At 37.6% G+C, this 18,248-nt stretch overlaps 3 protein-coding genes across 3 annotated transcripts; 2 read left to right on the plus strand and 1 right to left on the minus strand.

Annotated features, from left to right (window-relative positions):
• The first annotated feature begins 16 nt into the window (after positions 1 to 16).
• On the plus strand, positions 17 to 2,849 carry LOC110056041 (uncharacterized). The gene is made up of 6 exons (XM_089292102.1): positions 17 to 428; positions 587 to 645; positions 721 to 806; positions 1,060 to 1,231; positions 2,064 to 2,310; positions 2,480 to 2,849. The coding sequence occupies exons 1-6, from the start codon at positions 71 to 73 to the stop codon at positions 2,572 to 2,574; spliced, it is 1,017 nt and encodes a 338-aa protein (XP_089148228.1). The 5' UTR covers positions 17 to 70; the 3' UTR covers positions 2,575 to 2,849.
• A 2,916-nt stretch (positions 2,850 to 5,765) lies between these two features.
• On the plus strand, positions 5,766 to 15,411 carry LOC110056028 (uncharacterized). Its single transcript, XM_020762464.2, has 6 exons — positions 5,766 to 6,626; positions 9,216 to 9,317; positions 10,151 to 10,299; positions 11,030 to 11,137; positions 12,075 to 12,182; positions 12,402 to 15,411. Exons 1-6 carry the CDS (start codon positions 5,978 to 5,980, stop codon positions 12,585 to 12,587), a joined length of 1,302 nt encoding a protein of 433 aa, XP_020618123.2. The 5' UTR covers positions 5,766 to 5,977; the 3' UTR covers positions 12,588 to 15,411.
• Positions 15,412 to 15,791: 380 nt separating this feature from the next.
• On the minus strand, positions 15,792 to 18,175 carry LOC110056140 (uncharacterized). Its single transcript, XM_089290849.1, has 4 exons — positions 17,929 to 18,175; positions 17,486 to 17,715; positions 17,016 to 17,137; positions 15,792 to 16,188 (listed from the first exon to the last, which is right to left on the minus strand). The coding sequence occupies exons 1-4, from the start codon at positions 18,132 to 18,134 to the stop codon at positions 16,093 to 16,095; spliced, it is 654 nt and encodes a 217-aa protein (XP_089146975.1). The 5' UTR covers positions 18,135 to 18,175; the 3' UTR covers positions 15,792 to 16,092.
• Positions 18,176 to 18,248: the final 73 nt, after the last annotated feature.

Below are 18,248 nucleotides of genomic sequence, written 5' to 3' on the forward strand. Positions count from 1 at the left end.
AAACACTCGCCACTGGCAACTTGCTTGCGCTGGTTTGGCGCAGTTTACTCTCTTTTTCTTCGTCATAAATATGCGAACAAACCGCTTCTTCTTTAATAAGAAAGGGCAAAAAGAAATCAACACGGAAGCGGAAACTGCAGTTCAGGAAACACAGGAAATGGGAAGTGACGTTTCCACTGCAAACTACCAGAAAAACAGCTCTGAAAATGACGCCAGTTCAGAAATGGAGAAATCCAAGCGACCACGAACTGAGAATATAAAAAGTGCAAAACCAGAAACTGTAGCAATCAAGAGGAGAAGAAGTTATAGTGAATGCGATAATTTGTCAATTGAGAGAAAATTTGTGTGCAAGAAACTAAGAGTTAATCAGCTATACACGGATTACTGTGGACGAAATTCTTTTATGGCAGCTTTTTTTAGGCTTCTTGGTGAGTGTTTACAGTCATGCAGCTTTATAGTCAGCCTCAAGTTCACTCACTGAATTCAAACTCTTTCCGACTTATTGTCTTTAAAGACTCTTTACACACACACACACACACAAAAAACAAGAGCCCACTTAATCAATTTTTTTCCGTCAATAATGCAGATGATGATGTCATTCAAGATTTCTTGTGGATGGACAGCTGCGCAGTTATATCAGACAAAGTGAGTGGTGCAACGATGGTTTTTCTTTGCCAAGAGCACTTTAAATCTAAGAATGAATTTATCCTTTCTTTTCAGTATCTTCTGGCAATGGTTTACACCTACTTTAGGAGAGCCGAACTGGCGAAACGGGAATTTAACCGAATGAATTTCTTCATAGCTCTGTAAGTATCGGTAAAAGCTTTTTCTTTGGCGGGAAGGGACGGGGGGGCATGATAAAGGAGCTCAGCACCGTAGAAGTGACTCCAGTTTGCATAAAAGTTTGAGAATGGTGTCAAATCTCGTGGGTCTTTGAGGGATCTTTAAAATTTCTTGAATTCTTCCGAAGTCTGTAGACAAATTCAGACCAGAGAGCACAAAGTCATCTCCTCATTTCTTCTTCCATATCACACTGACCGGTGACTCTTTCATCTCCAGGTACTTGGCAAATGATATGGAAGAGGACGAAGAAGAAGAAAAGTACGACATATTTCCTTGGGCTTTAGGAAAGAACTGGCGTGACCTGTATCCGAGTTTCCTTCAAAACAGGGACATATTCTGGAGAAAGATCGGCTACCGCGCTCTTGTCAGCAAACTAACCTGTGACGAGGTACTGAATATGAATAAAGGGAAAATTTCACTTTTTCTCCCTTGTTCCCTAATTTTTTTTTATGAAAGTTCCCCTTAATAGAAGACATATACCTTGTTCCCTCAAATTCATCCTAAAAATATCCCTTGTTCCCTTGAAATAAATCATCGTGTTCCCTTTTCCCCCAAAATCCTGAAAGTCCCTCATTAATCAGGAGAAAACAACCGCAAACTAATAGCAGTTGTTAATTTGATTTTTTTTTCCCCTTATTCTGAAAATCAAGATGAAGGAAATATTTTTTTACTTAGAAAATAGAGGATTTAGCATCATGGGAGTCTTAACATTCGGGCAGTTTTATTCCTCAGCAGGTTTACTCAAGTTGCAGTGAAATCAAGTTTCTAATAATTTAACTGAGCCACCTGACAGTGTTCATGTTTCTTGTGAACAAGTGAACAATACTCTGAAAATTCCAGTTAACAAATCCTCAGGAGTTATATTTGAGATCACCGAAATCTTAAAAAAAAAATTTAGGTTAATTAGTTACAACATCGATCTTGCAAAAATTAGATCAACTAGATCGGTAAGCTGCTGTTTTGGAGTAAGACAAAGCTGAAAACGTTCTACTGTATAATCTGACATTGTATGAACTTGAACAAACATCACAGATGGGTGTTTTATTGTCCATCCTTTTAACAAAAGAGTAAGAAGCGGTCCTGTGAGCTTCAGGGGCGTCTTCCTTAGATCCGTATACGTTAACGATCCAAATGACCTGAAGCAGGACGCGTTCGACTCCGTTTGCGTAGATTTTTCTAGTAATAAACTCATTCTAAATATCTTCATCGGTTCCTTTCAGATCATGGCTATTGTATCAGACCATCCAGTCTGGCGACGAACGAGAAGAAATCATCACGGTGGAGCGTGGAGGGACTACCTGAGGGACACAAGTAACGACTGCACAAGCCCAAGAGGTCCAGGAACTGCCCCTTTTCAGTGTTCCAAATGCGAAGGAAATTCACCAATGCTGACCTCTGACTATTACAGCTGTTCCTCGCAATCTTCATCTGAAGACGAGAACACAACCTCAAGCTTTAATATGAAAGGTATTGTTGCACGTTCAACCGTATCAAACCGTAGTCTGTGACTGTAACCTTTCGAACATTCGCGCCTGATATCACAACTTCTTTCTTTTAGGCATCACACGTTCATAAATCATTTCCTGTCTTCCACCAATTTTAGAATAAGTCTTCTAACGTTTAGTTTTGTTTTCAGATTTGAAAACTGTGCTCCAGAAAAGCAATAACAAGAGGCACTGTCAGGAGAACAAAAATCACACTGGTGGAACTGCCAGACAAACAGCACAGTAGTCCCACAAGAAGACTCAACTGTTTTTCTTTTATCTAGTCTCTCAGTTCTAATATATAAGACAGCAGAAAGACGTGCTCTCAGATTTTTCGGAAAAGATTTATACACTCTGTAAATACTAATATATTTGACGGTAATACGAAGGAGTTTTTCTCAACGCTAGACACAGGCATTGTGTCAATTTATTTCTTACAGTGCTCAAATGGTGGCCTGTTTGAAACCTGGTTACGGTGTTTACAGCCATTTTTATTTTCTGCCGCATTGTAAGAAATAACGCTTCAAGATCAAGTAAGTTATATTTGGGAGCCAGCCTTCAGTTATAAATGTATAATGTATTGTAGTTAAAGGAAATTTGTAAGAAACCTTAATTGATAAAAACGCATGCTGGCATGTATCTATTTAAAACTCAATTTAATTGATGTAAGAATTTCTATCTAGGAAATGTTTAATTGATATGCAATTTTGGCAACTTTGATATTTATACGATACATTGGGGATTGTATACTTATTGTCATGCTTTTTTGGTCAAACAATAAACTATGAACGATCATATTAAACTATAGTCTGCATCCTTTCTAGCCTCCGTAAAGAAGCAAATTTTACGTCAGTACACAGCATACTTAGTTCAAGTTGGGTCGTCGAGCAAAATGCTGGCATCATATAAAGAGTCTAACTCTTTGGAAGAAGCAATGCACTTCTCCCCGCACCAACGACCGGTATTAAATTTTTATTCGAAAATGGCCAATTTATCGAGGTGGGGACAAACAGTTGGCCCAATGCCCCGGGGTGAGGGCAAAACCGAAGGCAAATGCTCAGCCTCTGGAGTCTTCCAGATCATAGCTCTTCTCGAATTTAACGACTATTTATTGACCTAGAGTAAGGTCTTTACGGGAAAATCTCAAACCGAGACCTTGCCGTATTGACTGAGCGAGGTCAAAACGAGAAGGTCGAGTTTTGAGATTTTCCCGTATAGACCGAACGTTCGAGGAAAATAAGTAATTTATTAGATGGCTTACAAATTAGTTTTTAATTACCTTTTGCTTTGTTTTTGCAGACCCGTAATGGGCCCGTGATCATTACGGGGGAATAATGCCTTAGCTGATTAGCCAACCAGAGTGCACGTTATATTACTATTGGCCAAAATGACTATCACTAAAATTTGAGCGTGATCTTATGTTCGCGACCTTTATTTTTTGAGTCGCAAAAATTCCATGTAATATTTATTTTGAATCTCTCTGAAATAATCACGTTTCGTAAAAATCTTTTACTTCTTTCGTTTCTCTTTAGATAAGGATCATACGTCTTTGATGACAAGTTTCTTTGCAAAGCATTTTTTTTAATTTATAAGATAAACATTTAAGTTTCTTCTTAACTATTAGCAGGCAATTTCTTGGTCCTCATTTCAAGACGCTTCAGTGCAAAAAGGTAGCACTGTCAGAATAATTTCACATGTCACAACATATAGTTTTGATGCATGCAAGTGAATCTATGGAAGATCATAAATTTGAACTTAGGAGAAAGATATGAAGACATGATTGATCATCGCAGTTATTAAGCAGTTGTGAGATTAAAGCCTGAAAAAATTAAGCCCTGAACGGGATTCGAACCCACGACCTCTTGGATATCGGTGGAGTGTTTAATCAACTGAGCTATTAAGCCAACTGAGAGCTGCAGGGACCCGTTTCTCGAAAGCCCCGGGAACTTTTCGGGCCCGCAAAGCCATTTTTATTTAATCGATATTTAAAGACAGAGGGGTGTATGGCTGGTTTGCAGTGTCACGCCATCAGAAATAAAAATCATAACCATTCAATGAATTAAGTCAAGAAGCTGGGATATGAAAGATGATTGATATATAAACAACCTCGCCAAGATTTAGGTCTGTGCGGTTTTTCATTCTCCCGTTATTCGGAGAAGTGTTTCATTCAAATTTATAGAGCTTTGTATGGAGTCGCTATGTTTGTGCCCCTCGGAGGGACACAAACATGGCGGCCGTAAAATAACAGAAACATCTGTCATCGGGTTTTGCCATTGAAACGAACAGTTATTACTCTAGAGCTCCGAAACATTGAAATAAACACTTTTTTATAGAGCAACAACTGTTTAGTTAGCAAAACCTTGAGCAATAACTCATCTTTTGACCTACTCGAGAGCCTTATCGGGCCGCCATTTTAATGTCACAACGCATAAACTTGAAAATTCAGACATGCTCTATTACATAATGAAGAACCCTGTCGAGCTTAAACGTTGCAAAACATCAAGTTATTAAAGGGTCTTACATCTGATGAAACTAAAACTTCAGAAGGATTGGTAATTTCTTATTTTGGAAATTGATGACGTCACATGAAAAGCGGCATGAAGAGAACCTCTGTTTATGTTAAGAATATGTGCATAAAACAGCTCTGAAGTCATAAGGTTTGAGATTTTGCTACGGCTTTTCGGGTGCGAAAACTTTTCGGGACCTTCGAGAAACAGGCCCCTGGTCGTCCTGGTCACGTTGAGAGTTCGTAATTTTCCTATACATGATGATGAAGAATGCAAATGCATATATGAAAGATCACATATTTGAACTGCGGAGAAACTGAGATATGAAGACATGATTAAAGACATTAAACATCGCAGTTATATGTGAAATCAGTAAAGCCTGAAAAAAATGGTTTTGCTGCAATCGTTACTGGAACTAGGGAGTTTTCCATAAAGGCGATTAACAATGATTCCATGAGCCTGTGTTGGATGAGAGGTGATAAACAACAAATAACCAAGGTGTGTAGCAACGATTTTGCTGTAGTTCGGGTGTTCCAGACTGATCTATTCAGACAAACCTTTTTTGCATTGTATGGAATAACTCCTCATCTGCTTTTCAAACGCGTCTTCCTTTGCGCCTAGAGTTACGGTCAGCTCAATTAAGGGATAGAGTTCTCGCCACTAAGAGACTGGATGGACATAGTTCTCCTTGTGCACCGACTCCACCCATGAGATAGGGTGAGGGGAATGCCCAGAAATTCAAGAGCGCAGGCGTCTTCTGAAAAATTAGGGTTATCGCCTAGAATTAGAGGTAGCTCAAGTCAGGGTAGTTTCTCGCCACTGAGAGGTTGGAACGAAATAATTCCCTTGCGCATCGACTATTCCCATTTGACAGTAGATGAGGGGAATTCAGAGAACTCCGAGATTGCAGGCGTTTTTAGAAAAATCGGCCTCTTTTTATGTGACGAAGGTTCGACGGAAGAAATGGTGCATTGAGTCCACAGTATAGCCAGCGGTTAACATCCGTCGTAAAAGAAAAAAAGCGCGATGGCGCCGCCGTTGAAAGTGCTTTCATGAAATTTAAATTATCTACGGTGTACCTCTTCTTGCCACTATCATGATGATCAAGGATAATACTCAATCATTATCGAACGAAGCTCGCAGATGGTGATTTTTGAGGGCAGATGCAGAAGGGCAGAAGTTTTATTCAAGGTGATTCAAGAAATGAATCTTGTTTACCTTTCTAGCTGGTGTATCGTAGTCGCATTCTTCCTTATTACTCGCGTTTCCAAAGGGACGTTTTTTGATATGAAACCCTCCGTTAAAAGCTATCTTCCAAACTACGAGTTTTATCACAACATCACAATGATGAATGAATGCCTGCATCACATTTCTGCGCAGTATTCTGAACTTGTGGATGTACAGATGAGATACCGTTCCAGGCTTGGACTTTCACAGTACGTTCTTCGCATTTCGAACTTTTCGCTTGATCCAATTATCGAGAACAAATTAGACAGGCGATCGAGGATATTGCTTTCGTATGGTGAACATGCGGCTGAGTTTTTTCCAGTGCAAAGTTTGTTTCACCTGCTGCAAAATGTAACTCAAGGTATCCACTTACCTCCAGGGACATATGGGGGTAATTTTACCCGGTTCTTACTCAACAATTTTGATTTGTACCTGGTGACAATTGTAAACCCAGATGGCCGGGTAATCATTGAACAAACCCGAAACTATTGCTGGACGGGCACTGCAAATAACGCCGACCTTAACTCTGATCTGGATGGGAAATTTGCTGACAGAAATATAGCAGGTTTGTTTAATAATCTTATTTACTCTCACAGCTTTTTTTCCCGCGTTTTGAACGACTGTGTTATTAATTATTTCAATAAGATAAACCTAGGCTTATTATATTACTCAATGCTCTTTTATTTAAATGAATATTTGAGTCTGGTTCTGTTCTACAAACAGGGAATACAGTCACAAATAAATAAGAAATTTCATCCTTCTTTATTACTTGAATAATGAGGTTAAACTGAGAGGGCCAATAACAAAAATCAGCCAATCAAAACACTTAATTGTAGGTCCAATATTTCTCAGTATTGGACTCAGTAAAGCTTCAACAGTTTCTCCTCAGTTGTGGTTGGGGTTTAGATTAAGATTATATTGTGATCAAGCAAGCTTGAGTGTTCTTCAATTGAGTGTCATAAAAAGGTAAAACTTTATTTATGCAGGGTAGCCCATTCAGCACAGTGGCTGGTATCCAGAGGGGCCCTGCTAAATACAATTTAAAAACAAACAAACATCAAAATCACTCTGGCCCATCCACTGAACCAATCAAAACTCTAAGCAAGTATACAATACAATACAGTACAAATTTTATTAGCACTCTTCATGGGGGCTTTTCAGTACTAATACTGCTAAATAAGTTACCTTAAAGTTAAAATGAAATAAATCAACGTACCAAGGAATTATAAAAATGATATGAAATAAGGTAGAATTTTGTGACAATTGTATTATGAAAATAAAAATTCATTTAAGAGTTTACCTCGTAATCTTCGATTAAAAATATTCAGAGATTCGCTTAGCTTAAGATTTCTTTCTAAACTATTCCATAATGACACTGTTTGATGGTAGAAAGTCCTTTGTCCTGTAGAGGTCTTAAAAAGAGGAATGTTTATAAGTTGCGAATTTCGAGTCTCGCAGCCACTCATCTCCGTTCGCTTTAAAAAGAGTGATGAAAGGTAAGCGGGAGCTTGTCCAGTCATGCATTTAAAAGCAAGCACAGTGTCACGATGATACAGTTGTGATTTAACTGGCAGCCAGGGTAACTCTTTTAGGACTGGGGTCACATGATTGAACTTTCTGGTATTACTAATTATTCGGGCAGCAAAGTTCTGCACTTCTTGAAGTTTGAGGAGGTTAGTAGTTGCTGCATTTGATCAGACCAACGAGCAATAAAACAATTTGCTGAAAACTAAGGCATTGATTATAATGATTAGAGTGTTTTTATCAAACACATGCTCAATGCGACTAATTTGGGCTAGGCTAGACACACAGGATGAAACAGTTTTAAGGATGTGATCAGAAAAGGTGAGGTTCGAGTCAAATGTAATGCCAAGGTCTTTGACGAGTTTTGCGGGTAAGAGTTCCTTCCCCATTAATGAAAGACAGACGTCAGGGAGTTTGGAGAGAAGCTGATGACTTCCATATATCATAAGCTTTGTCTTATCTAGATTCAGGAGGAGATAATTGTCAAAACACCAGTTACAAATTCTTAAGAGATCATCATCAATGTCAAGGATAGTATTAGCCCAGTCTTGAATTGAGAAGGAAATGTGGAGTTTAGTGTCATCAACATAGCTTTCAGATTGACAGTGCTTAAAAACTGATGGTAGATGGTTCACATATGTACTGAAAAGGAGAGGTCCCAGAATACTCCCTTGTGGTACGCTGCTGTCTACGGGTAGTGGCTCCAACAATTCCTTATTTATACGAATGACTTGATGGCTTTGACTTGATGGCTTTGACTTGATGGGAAGAAATTTACTCTGCTGGAGACCATTTTAAATGCTGGAAAGCAATAGCAGCTGATGCAGCAGGCTATGAATTCAGTTCGGTTTGGTAAGAGCATGCCGTTTGAAGCCAAGTTGCACTACTGCTGTGTGGCACAGCAAGAGTCTGCTGTGCTAAGTGATCATGCCGAACTTAATTTAGGCTGCCAAACTGAGTGGTATATTTTTACAAGATCCCTGATCAGCTAGGGCGTAGCTGATGAGATGTGTTAAATCTGATCCATTTATTTTTATTAATTCTTTCCACTTTCAGTGTTCATGATTATTGATATTTTGCTACTATCTGGTTAACACACAGTCATGTAATACCACATTTATGGAAAATAATTGTAAGGCTGAAATCTTCAGTTGGTTTTAATACTATCAGCAATATTGGTGACAGGATAGCTTGTGGTTAAGCAAATTAATGATGACAAGTGAGGGTGGGGAGGGAGGGGTAATTGAAGACAGCTGATTAATCTGTGCACTAATAAGGGAAGGAAGGGGCAGGGGAGTAGAGATATTCTCCCAGAACTCTCTCCTAGATCCTCACCAAATCTTCCACTTGGGGGAAATAAAAATGATTTTGACGAAGTCAAGTATTTGCCTATATTATATTAAATTGCTTTATTCATTGGTTATCAAACACATTCTTATAAAGTTGGAAGATGTCTCTTGTATTTTGTCCAGATGTGCAGGAAGTTGTTTTGTGCTAAACATTTTGCTCATAAATAAGCATTTCATTGTCTAATGCCTGAACCAGTATTAACCATTCATCTCCTTGTAATAGACTGTACAGCAGTAAATTAGTGTAGCCAATCTATTTTATGTATTTTCTTTCCTTTCAGAGCCAGAATGTATGGTTATAAGGGAGTTAACCACTGAAAAACAGTTTGATGCCTTTATTTCATTTCATTCAGGAAAAAGACAAATAGTTTTTCCAACAATAGGTAGGCCTGTCACTCAAGTAACTACCTAAGTGGGATTATGTGTACTAAAGGAATCCCTAGTCGCGTGTTGGTCGAGTGTTGATCGATACCCTCGATCGACCCTCGATCAACATCTTGATCTACACTCAACCGCGAATGTAATTAGAACACATGATCCTCTAAGGGTTGGTTTTGAGCCAAGCTGGAAGAGCATTGTATTGTGAATTTACTGAGTGTAGGTTGTTTGTTTTAAGGGCTTTTTTGTAGCTGGAAAGGTGGATAGCTATCCGCGGGCAAAATAACATATAATTTTACAATGAAAGAAAATAAAGATTATTGTTGTTGGTAAAAAAAATAGCTTTATGGTTAGTGTGCTGGATTCCAGACTGAGCAGTCTGGTCTGAGCCCTGGGCGAAATCATCATGTTGTGTTGTTTTATCCACCCAGGTGTGTAAATGAGCACTGGTGAATTGAATACTTAAATACTGGTGGCTACACTACAATGAGCTAGCATACTATCCAGCGGGAGGAACCTGATGTACAACTGTCATTTCTTAGACACTGTCATTTCATAGACACCAGAGATGTTGCGAGCACTGCCCTGGTGGGCCACTAGGCTTGAATGCAGACTGTACATTTTTGTAATCTGTTGACAGTAACGTATGTTGTTTTCTCTAATATTAATTTGTGAACTAAGATCCCTCTTACCAACAGTCAGCTGAAGAGGTGCTTGAGGTTTGCTCAGGGCTTTTTAAAGTTCGGTATTTTATATACTGACAGGAGTTTCTGAAAGCTTGAACATATGACTATTGTGCATCACAATGCTTTTAACTGAAAATGATTTTGTTTCACAGGAAAAAATTCCAAAGTTAGTGGCACAGATGTCTTCTATTTAGCATCCCTTCTTTCATCATCTTTGATGTCAGACCACGCACTCGTTCCTGTAAATATCACTGATCTTGCTGGTCAAAGTATTTTTAGTTATGCAACTGAAGAGAAACAGGTGAAATGAAGCATTGTTAACTTCTAACTGTGAATTACTAAATGATATCTCTTCCAGTGATATAAAATGATAAATTATTTACTATAAGTTTTATCTGAATACTCTTAAAGATGTCACGTTCAGTATCTAACAATCCTTATTCCTTTTCACATATTTATCTGAAATGAAGCTATAAAATATGAACTCTGCATGTGACCCCAAAAATCAAGTTTAGTTTATTAGCATCATGTACAGTACTAAAGGCATCCGTGGTTCAGTGTCGATCTATCAATTGACCCTCGATTGACTCTTGATCAACATCTCAATTGACATTTGATCAACAGTCAATCAGAACTTGATCAACACTTGATCAATACTCCATAAACATCTCGATCAATACTCAGACAACGGTCCATCAACATCTCGGTTGATGGTCGGTCAGAATCGTCTAATATTTGCAGACACACCATCAAGTGTCAATCAATGCATGTGAGTCAGTCAACACTCGACCAACTTTCAACTGACTGTCGATTGAGTGTAGTTGAGATGTTGATCGAGTGTTGGTCTAGTGTCGACCAAGTATTATTTGAGATATCTATCAAATGTTGATTGAGATGTTGATTGAGTGTCAACCAAGAGCCGAGCGAGGGTATCAACTGACACTTGATCATGGATGCCTTCAGTACACATGATCTGTTTATTGCTTAGTTACAAAAGGAAACATTTGTTTCTTTGTTACTTTTCTTACTAGATTCCATTTACATACAAAATTTTTCTGTGGGGAAATGAAGAGACACAATCTAGAGTTGCTGAAGAGGACTGTTTCAGTAGATTCAACCCTCCGAGTGAGAGCCTTCAGGTATGACAAAACTTTTATCAGGTTCTCATGGTTACTTACAGATATTTAAGAAATAGAAAACATGTGCTGTGTTTCTATCGAGTTGTAGAAACACGAGTGAAAGTTTGGGAGAATGAGAAATGCTCTGGTAGCACAAGCCAAAAGGTGAGCGTTTCCACAGCTTTTTTGAGTTCTTCCAGACTTCCATTCTATTAAACAATATTAGATTATGAGCTTGTTAACAAGGGCACACAGCTACACTACTCACTATCTATCACAGAATAGATAGTACGGTAGGTGGTGTAGCCAATTAGTGAATGGCGTTGGTGATAGAGTGTTAGTAGATTTATACTAAAACCTCATAGACACAAAGAGAACATGTTTTCTACATCTTTTAGAAAATACTGCAATGAAAAAGTAGAAAACAACGTGATCACTTTGATCATCAAAATGTAAATTCTCATTACTCCTGCCATCGTTAGATCAACAGCTCATGCTTGATGTATGTTTCTATCAAGTTATGGAAACAGTTTTTAACCAATCAGCACATATTTTCTAAAAAGAATTGTCAGTTAAAGAGAAGTTGCAATTGTTAATAGAGGTTAAACATGTCATTTGAATTTGAGTGGTTTTGAGTATGATGTATGATACTACAGTGTACTATCACATATGACATTCACAGTTATAATACCCATCCACATCTCTCTCTGCCACCCCCTTCTCTAAAAACATTTTCCCCGAACTACACCTCTCCACAGATCTCACATGTAGAAATCCTTCTCATGAGGAGTCCTCCATATGAATATTTAGGCTACCAAATGGCCTTTACCATAAGCACAGAATTTCATAGTGAACGTACTTTATGGTAATCTAGCAATATTGTATGAATTTTTCTTGATACAAGAAAGTGGGGAGACCGCTACTAACAAGACTTTTAATCTCTTTGAACTCAATACAGGATGAGTTGGAGGCTGTCCACCGTCTATACCCAACCCTCTTTTATTTTATGCATTTCTGGAAAGAAATGCAGCTCTATACCATTCCTGAACAATGGACGAATGATGAGGTATGTCAGGGAGATGGTTTATTTAAGCTGCTGTGTGTTTAAGAGCTAGCTCTAGGAATTTATGCGAAAAAAAATAATCATGTTTTTTTTAGTTTGCATCAATTTATTTTGTGATGGTTGCATGATACATGTAGCTGTGAATGTTTTTTTTTTTAAATTCTTTTAATATATAGGACTGGTAAACATAATAATGCACAAATTTCTTTTCTCCTTTTCTAGACTGTTGAAACAAGGAAACTACCATTCATTGTGCGGTTGTTTTTCTTTATATTGGGATGTGCTGCTGTTTTCTTAATTTGTAATCTTCGAGTTCCTTTCAAATGGAAAATGTACTACAGACGACAAAGGCGTATCGTCAGCTTCAGGTCTTTAGGAACACTTTTTACTTTGCTTATGATAACTTGAAATTTTTACAATTAGGTACATAGTTAGATATCATGTATATATGTTTAAGCCCTTTATACTTTCTTCTTTCAGAATTAAATCAAAATTAACAGTGATTGTTCACATATTAAATTGTCAAATGCCTTGCAAAGGCCTTAAAAGGCCCCAAATATTAAAAAATATTGTTTAGTGGGTTGCATTGTGTAGTTCCAGAAAATATCCATACCTCCCCCACAGAAGGGATTTTTTCTAAGACCCTCCCCCCCCCCCCCTACTCCTCTGGAAATTCCAATTAAGCTCATACATTTCTTTATTTTTTTTGGTCATACAGAACCCCCCATCACCAGGAAATTCCAATCCCTTCTGTGGAGGGAGTGTGGATATTTTTTGGAACTGCACATTGATCATGATATGAAGGGTCCAATTTGTTTGGAATATTTCCATTTAGGTAAATTTCACAGGAACTTTGTAATGCTACAGCAGAGTGTTTCAATATTGACAGTTTTCCTTGAAGCAATTTGGAAGTCAAATTTGCTCAAACAAGTTATCAATTAGTTCTATTTGACAAGTTCCAGTTTTTGCTTTTTTCTTGTAAAATGAAATAATACCTGCCTCTGTTTTACAGAAGGAGAAAATAATTGCATTACAGTCAGCAGTTTATCAACAGCTTGAGAGAAATGAGTAACAGGTTGACTTTCTCTGCAACCTGGGGCTTTGCAGATTCAATTTTGAAGTGCAATTTTAGATTTTATAGTATTAATGTCCCCAGATACTACAGGTAATGTGCTAGAATTTGTATAAACTCAACCTGTTACCTGTTCCTTTAGTCTGTTATTAAACAGTCAATCATAGGGAAACCAAAGTGGTATCATTTAATTTTACACAGGAAAATGAAAACCAAAACTGACTGAAAAAAATGGAACTGGCAACTTGTTCAGGCAAATATGAATATTGGAACACTGCACTGAAACAATGCAGAGTTTCAATTTAAAAACCCACTTTGTCTGACTGTAAATGTGATTTTGCTAATAGGGACTAAATAACATTTATTTTGTCTTTAAGTCAGAGTAAAACAATTTAAAAGATTGTGAAGTATAGAGGTATATTTAATGTGAAGCAATGCTGGTAAGAGGGGCTATGGCAGTGGTAGTTCTATAGACATCCACGTAAATATCCTACTTGATATCAAGGGATTTCTTACTACTGCTATGGATATATCCCAGGGATATATCATGATATCATTACAGTACTACGGATATTACCAGGGGCAATCCTTTGAAAATGCTCAATAATGACGTGTATACAAATTAAAGCATGTTAAAACAGACATCTTTAACTGCATACCCACTTCATAACTCATGAGGAAAAACTCCTGTGTATGCACTTTTCTGTGCACAGTTGGTACTGCCATGGCCTTGGGCCAACATTCTCCAGTATGGCCCAGGTGCTCGGTTAGTAAGAGGATAGATACTAGTCATTCTGTGTAATACTAAATGCATCTGTGTAGCACTAAATGTACACTGAATATGGCATGAGCGACATCTCCATCTTTAAGGGAGGAGTGACTATCAGAGACAAGGTATCTGTTTCTTGACATAATAATCTTACATATATTTAAAAACACACTTTATATTTATGATATCTTGAACTAATATATGCATACATTTTATGGTTAAAAGATAATATATAATGAAAGCAATCTGGAACTTTCTCAAATGTCATTCTTGTGGTCCCTCAAGTTGTCTACATCTACATTCTTAACTTGCATAATAATTATTAATATGTCCAATCTGAGGACTGTTCACAAGTACTATGAAAAGAAAATAAGGAAATAAATATTATTAGACAAATATAGGTATATACAAATAAATTACTACACATGCTGTACTGTTGTGCACTAAATAATTTTAATTAAGTTTAGAATAGCCAATTATAAAGAAATCTGTGCACTGATTGGTTAAAAACCATATATCTGTAACTCAATAGAAACACAGAAAAGTTGTCATAGTCGTGCTGTTCATTATTTTCTTTGGGCTCCTATCTAAAACAGATAGCAAAAATTTTCCTCAAGTTTCTATCACGATTTATAGCTCACCACCGAATTTTCTCCAATTCTTATTGGTTTAAATTGATTGTGATGCAGTAGTTTTCATTGGTGGAAAGACACTATCAGCCCATAGTGCATGTCCAACTCATCCATGAAAATTTTTCTGTAAACAGGCTGCATGCACAAATAAATAATTGATTGCTCTGCATTTAGAGGGGTTTTTTTTGTTTTCCTTTTTCAAATTTTATATTTGGCTTTCATGTCTCTGTCATCTCTCATCTAAAAAAAGTTGAAAACATTTCAATACGATTTTTGAACTGGTGTGCAGAAGAAAATTCAGTGGTGAACACTAAAAGGGATAGATTGTTTGTCTCAGAACTAATGGTCTGGTAGTCGCCCCTTGGAAAGACTAGTATGTTTGCCCTCATAGCTTTGTTTCTTGGGCAAATGTTTGTTTCAAGAACATCAAATTTCTGCGGGGCAACTATCAGCTGATAGTTCCTCAACAGAAACACTCTGTTGTTTAATTGAAACACATGAAATTTTAAGAGAACTAGAAAAAGCTGTGGAAGTACTAGCCTATCAACTCGTGTTTCCACACCATTTCTCATTCTCCCAAACTTCCACTCGTGTTTCTATTTAACAATTAGATTATTTGCTCTCAATTTATAAGCGTGATAGTTGACAACCTTTTCTCATTTAAATTTATGCATAAGAAAGTGGCATCACTATCCTCATTTAGGAGAAATCTCAATAATGTTGTGTATGGTTGTAAGAAAAATAAACCCTGTTACTGGTTTTTGTTGTCATATTAGTGATGGAGTGTTGGACCTGCAGTACTTGTGTAGAGAGGGTAACGAACTGCGCAATTTGTGAAGACCAGTACGTACATAAATAGTACGGATGGTTTTTGATCCAAATTAAGTAAGGTAGTGGTTGACGATGTACGAGATGATTGAGTATCAGTAGTTTGTTGGTTGACTGTCCCAAGAGCATGCAACTTGTGAAGTGTCCATTGCTAAAAGTAACAATAATTCAGTCACTACACCAGTATGTGTTGAGAGCTCTCCTTTACTTGTGAGAAACCTGAGATGATCAACCACCTCAGCTCCAAATTTTTCATGGCTACTAGTGATTGTTGGTAGAAGATGTAAACAGTTGTACAAACATGCCATACATTACAAAAATACATTATTTTTATTAAAAAATGCAGTCTACGAATGACTTGAAAAACAAAAATATCGTAGTTAGATTACATGCAGTAATACAATGCATCAGCATAAATTTACATTAATAATAATTTAATGTCTGGCAAGACAGTGTACATTTCACTCTAAAAGATCGGAATGAATCTCATTGCACAAAGCTTTTTTAATGTAATGTTTAGGAATAATTCAGTTGGTACACTGGTACCATGGGTTCAGTGGCAATTGACAGCTAATGTCAATGTTTTGAGCAGTTAACAAGTTGTGAAGCATTTTACTCTTCTCTGTTCCTTTTAGCTCCCCTTTTCATAATTATTGGTTGTCTGCAAGGTCGTTTGCCTTTCTTATCTGTATCTGTAGATGTCCTTTTCTGAAAGATATGCAAATTGAAAGGTGTGTCATTATGATGTAAGCACTAGTATGATTTCTTGTCCATTGTTGAATAAATATGCATGTAAATGTAGATAAAGACCTATAAAGCTATACCTCTTGCATGTATTACATGCCTATGGTGTAACTTACTAAAATTACAAGGATTTTAATAGATCTGGTTTCTATTATGCTTTGGTAATGACTAAACAATCGGCCTGTTTAGTGGACACTTGTTTAAGGATGCGTAACATAATTTGAGAAGTGTTTCTTGTACCTTCTGGAGGTAGGAAGTTGGTTTATAAGAATGCTAAACAGGATTTAAACAGCACGTTTCTGGAATATGTTTTTCCCTAAAATAATATATTTTTTTGGATTTCACTCATTCCCTCCCCTCTGGGAAGATATTCCAGTTTAACTTCATACTTTCGTTTTAACATTTGGACATATGATATCCCCCACCCCCTTGGGATTTCCAGTGACGTTCTATGGGGTGGGTATTGATATTTTCTGTAACTTCACAATCTACATTTGGGTGTTGCATGGATGTGGATGGTCAGGTTCACTGAGGATATGCAAAACCAGGCTATTGATTTTGTCACAGTTTTGTTAAATACATTAGGTTAATCAACATCAGCAGTAAGTGGTATCTTTTGGAGTGAATTTTGCAGCCCTGCACCACTATTACAGAAAAAGTCCAAACTGAATCTTGGTCTGGGAATGTAATCTTCCTGTACTGCTATTCAGATTCGTGACCTTTTCAGGCTACACCTTTGAGACCATTATTGTCAGAGTTCAACAAAGAGATTGCACTGGTTATTTACTTACTGGTCTTTTCCTTTTGTGTGATGTTGTTTCCTTGGTTAATGTTTCAGAGTTGGTGTTGGTAATGTTAGCTGACTTCAGAATGTTGTCAACATCTGATTCTTTTACTGGTGACTCAAAACTTCCTGAAAGATATATTGATTTTTACAATTCGAAACATGCTTGTTAAACGCATGGATGGCGGTTCACAAAGTACTCGTCACTGGCTACCTCCACTCAAACACAACCCCCCACCCCTTCCCCCGAGGGTACACCCCGCTTGCTGAAGAAATATTCAAGGAGGCGAAATGTGGTCATATGTGAAGTCAAACTCTTCTCAAAATTAGAGCTGAACGAGTTTCAAAAATCCATGCTTTATGTCCTCCTTCCTATGGTCAAAATAAAATAGTCCCACAGATTGCGTGGTGAAACGCAGTATTTGATGTAAGCCCTAAACTTCGCGCGCTTTGCTCGCGTGGACGGTTTTGCTTTACCTTCAGTTTTCTTTTTATCCTCCGTTATTATTTCCTCCAAAATAGACAGAAGCTCGTCTTCGGGTTCCACGTCGTCATACTTTTCAGGCAAGCAATCTATATTTCCCAGTAAAAAGAGTTCTGGTACCAGAAAATCTTGGTTGTAATTGAAGCCTGGGAAAATAGCTTCTCCGGGCCATTTGTCAGCCTCGGGGGAGGTTAGTGAGGATTCGCTTGTTTCTTCGTAAAGGCTGAGGTAAAATAAACTTGACAGTGTGAAATTAAAATAAAACAAAATTGCGGTAAAGAACAGTTGTTTTGAAAGAAGGGAAAAAATTACCCAGCTTTAAAATTATAGCTACATTTTAAAACACTGCTTAATTACGCAAGAATGAGAGGTAAGCAAATTGTACAATAGCCAAAATGGTCTAAAATAGCCAAGGGAACCAAACGGAAATCTTTACCTATTCATGTCTTCGCTGCAGAGATATTTGCGAATAAGGTCGTCAATGTAGTCGTCTTCAACTCTTTGATCCTCGCAGGGAATTTTTTCCAGACTGTAGTTCCTCGCCATGAACAATGGTAGTGTTGGCGTAAACAACACTGAAATGATAAACAAGTGAAATTTTCCCGCCAAACGCACCTGCTGCCACGACAGCCGTGACGTCATGGCGGGAGGCGGAGCCTAGTTTTGAAATGAACAACGTCAGTCAACGTCAGTCAACGGTCCGCCGGCCTGATGAGAAGTCCGCATGATGAAGCTATCTTTCGCATATTCCAGAGT

This window comes from Orbicella faveolata, unplaced genomic scaffold (assembly GCF_042242905.1).
Source record: "Orbicella faveolata isolate gen_17 unplaced genomic scaffold, um_ofav_v1 contig_24, whole genome shotgun sequence".
NCBI classification, from domain to species: Eukaryota; Metazoa; Cnidaria; class Anthozoa; order Scleractinia; family Merulinidae; genus Orbicella; species Orbicella faveolata.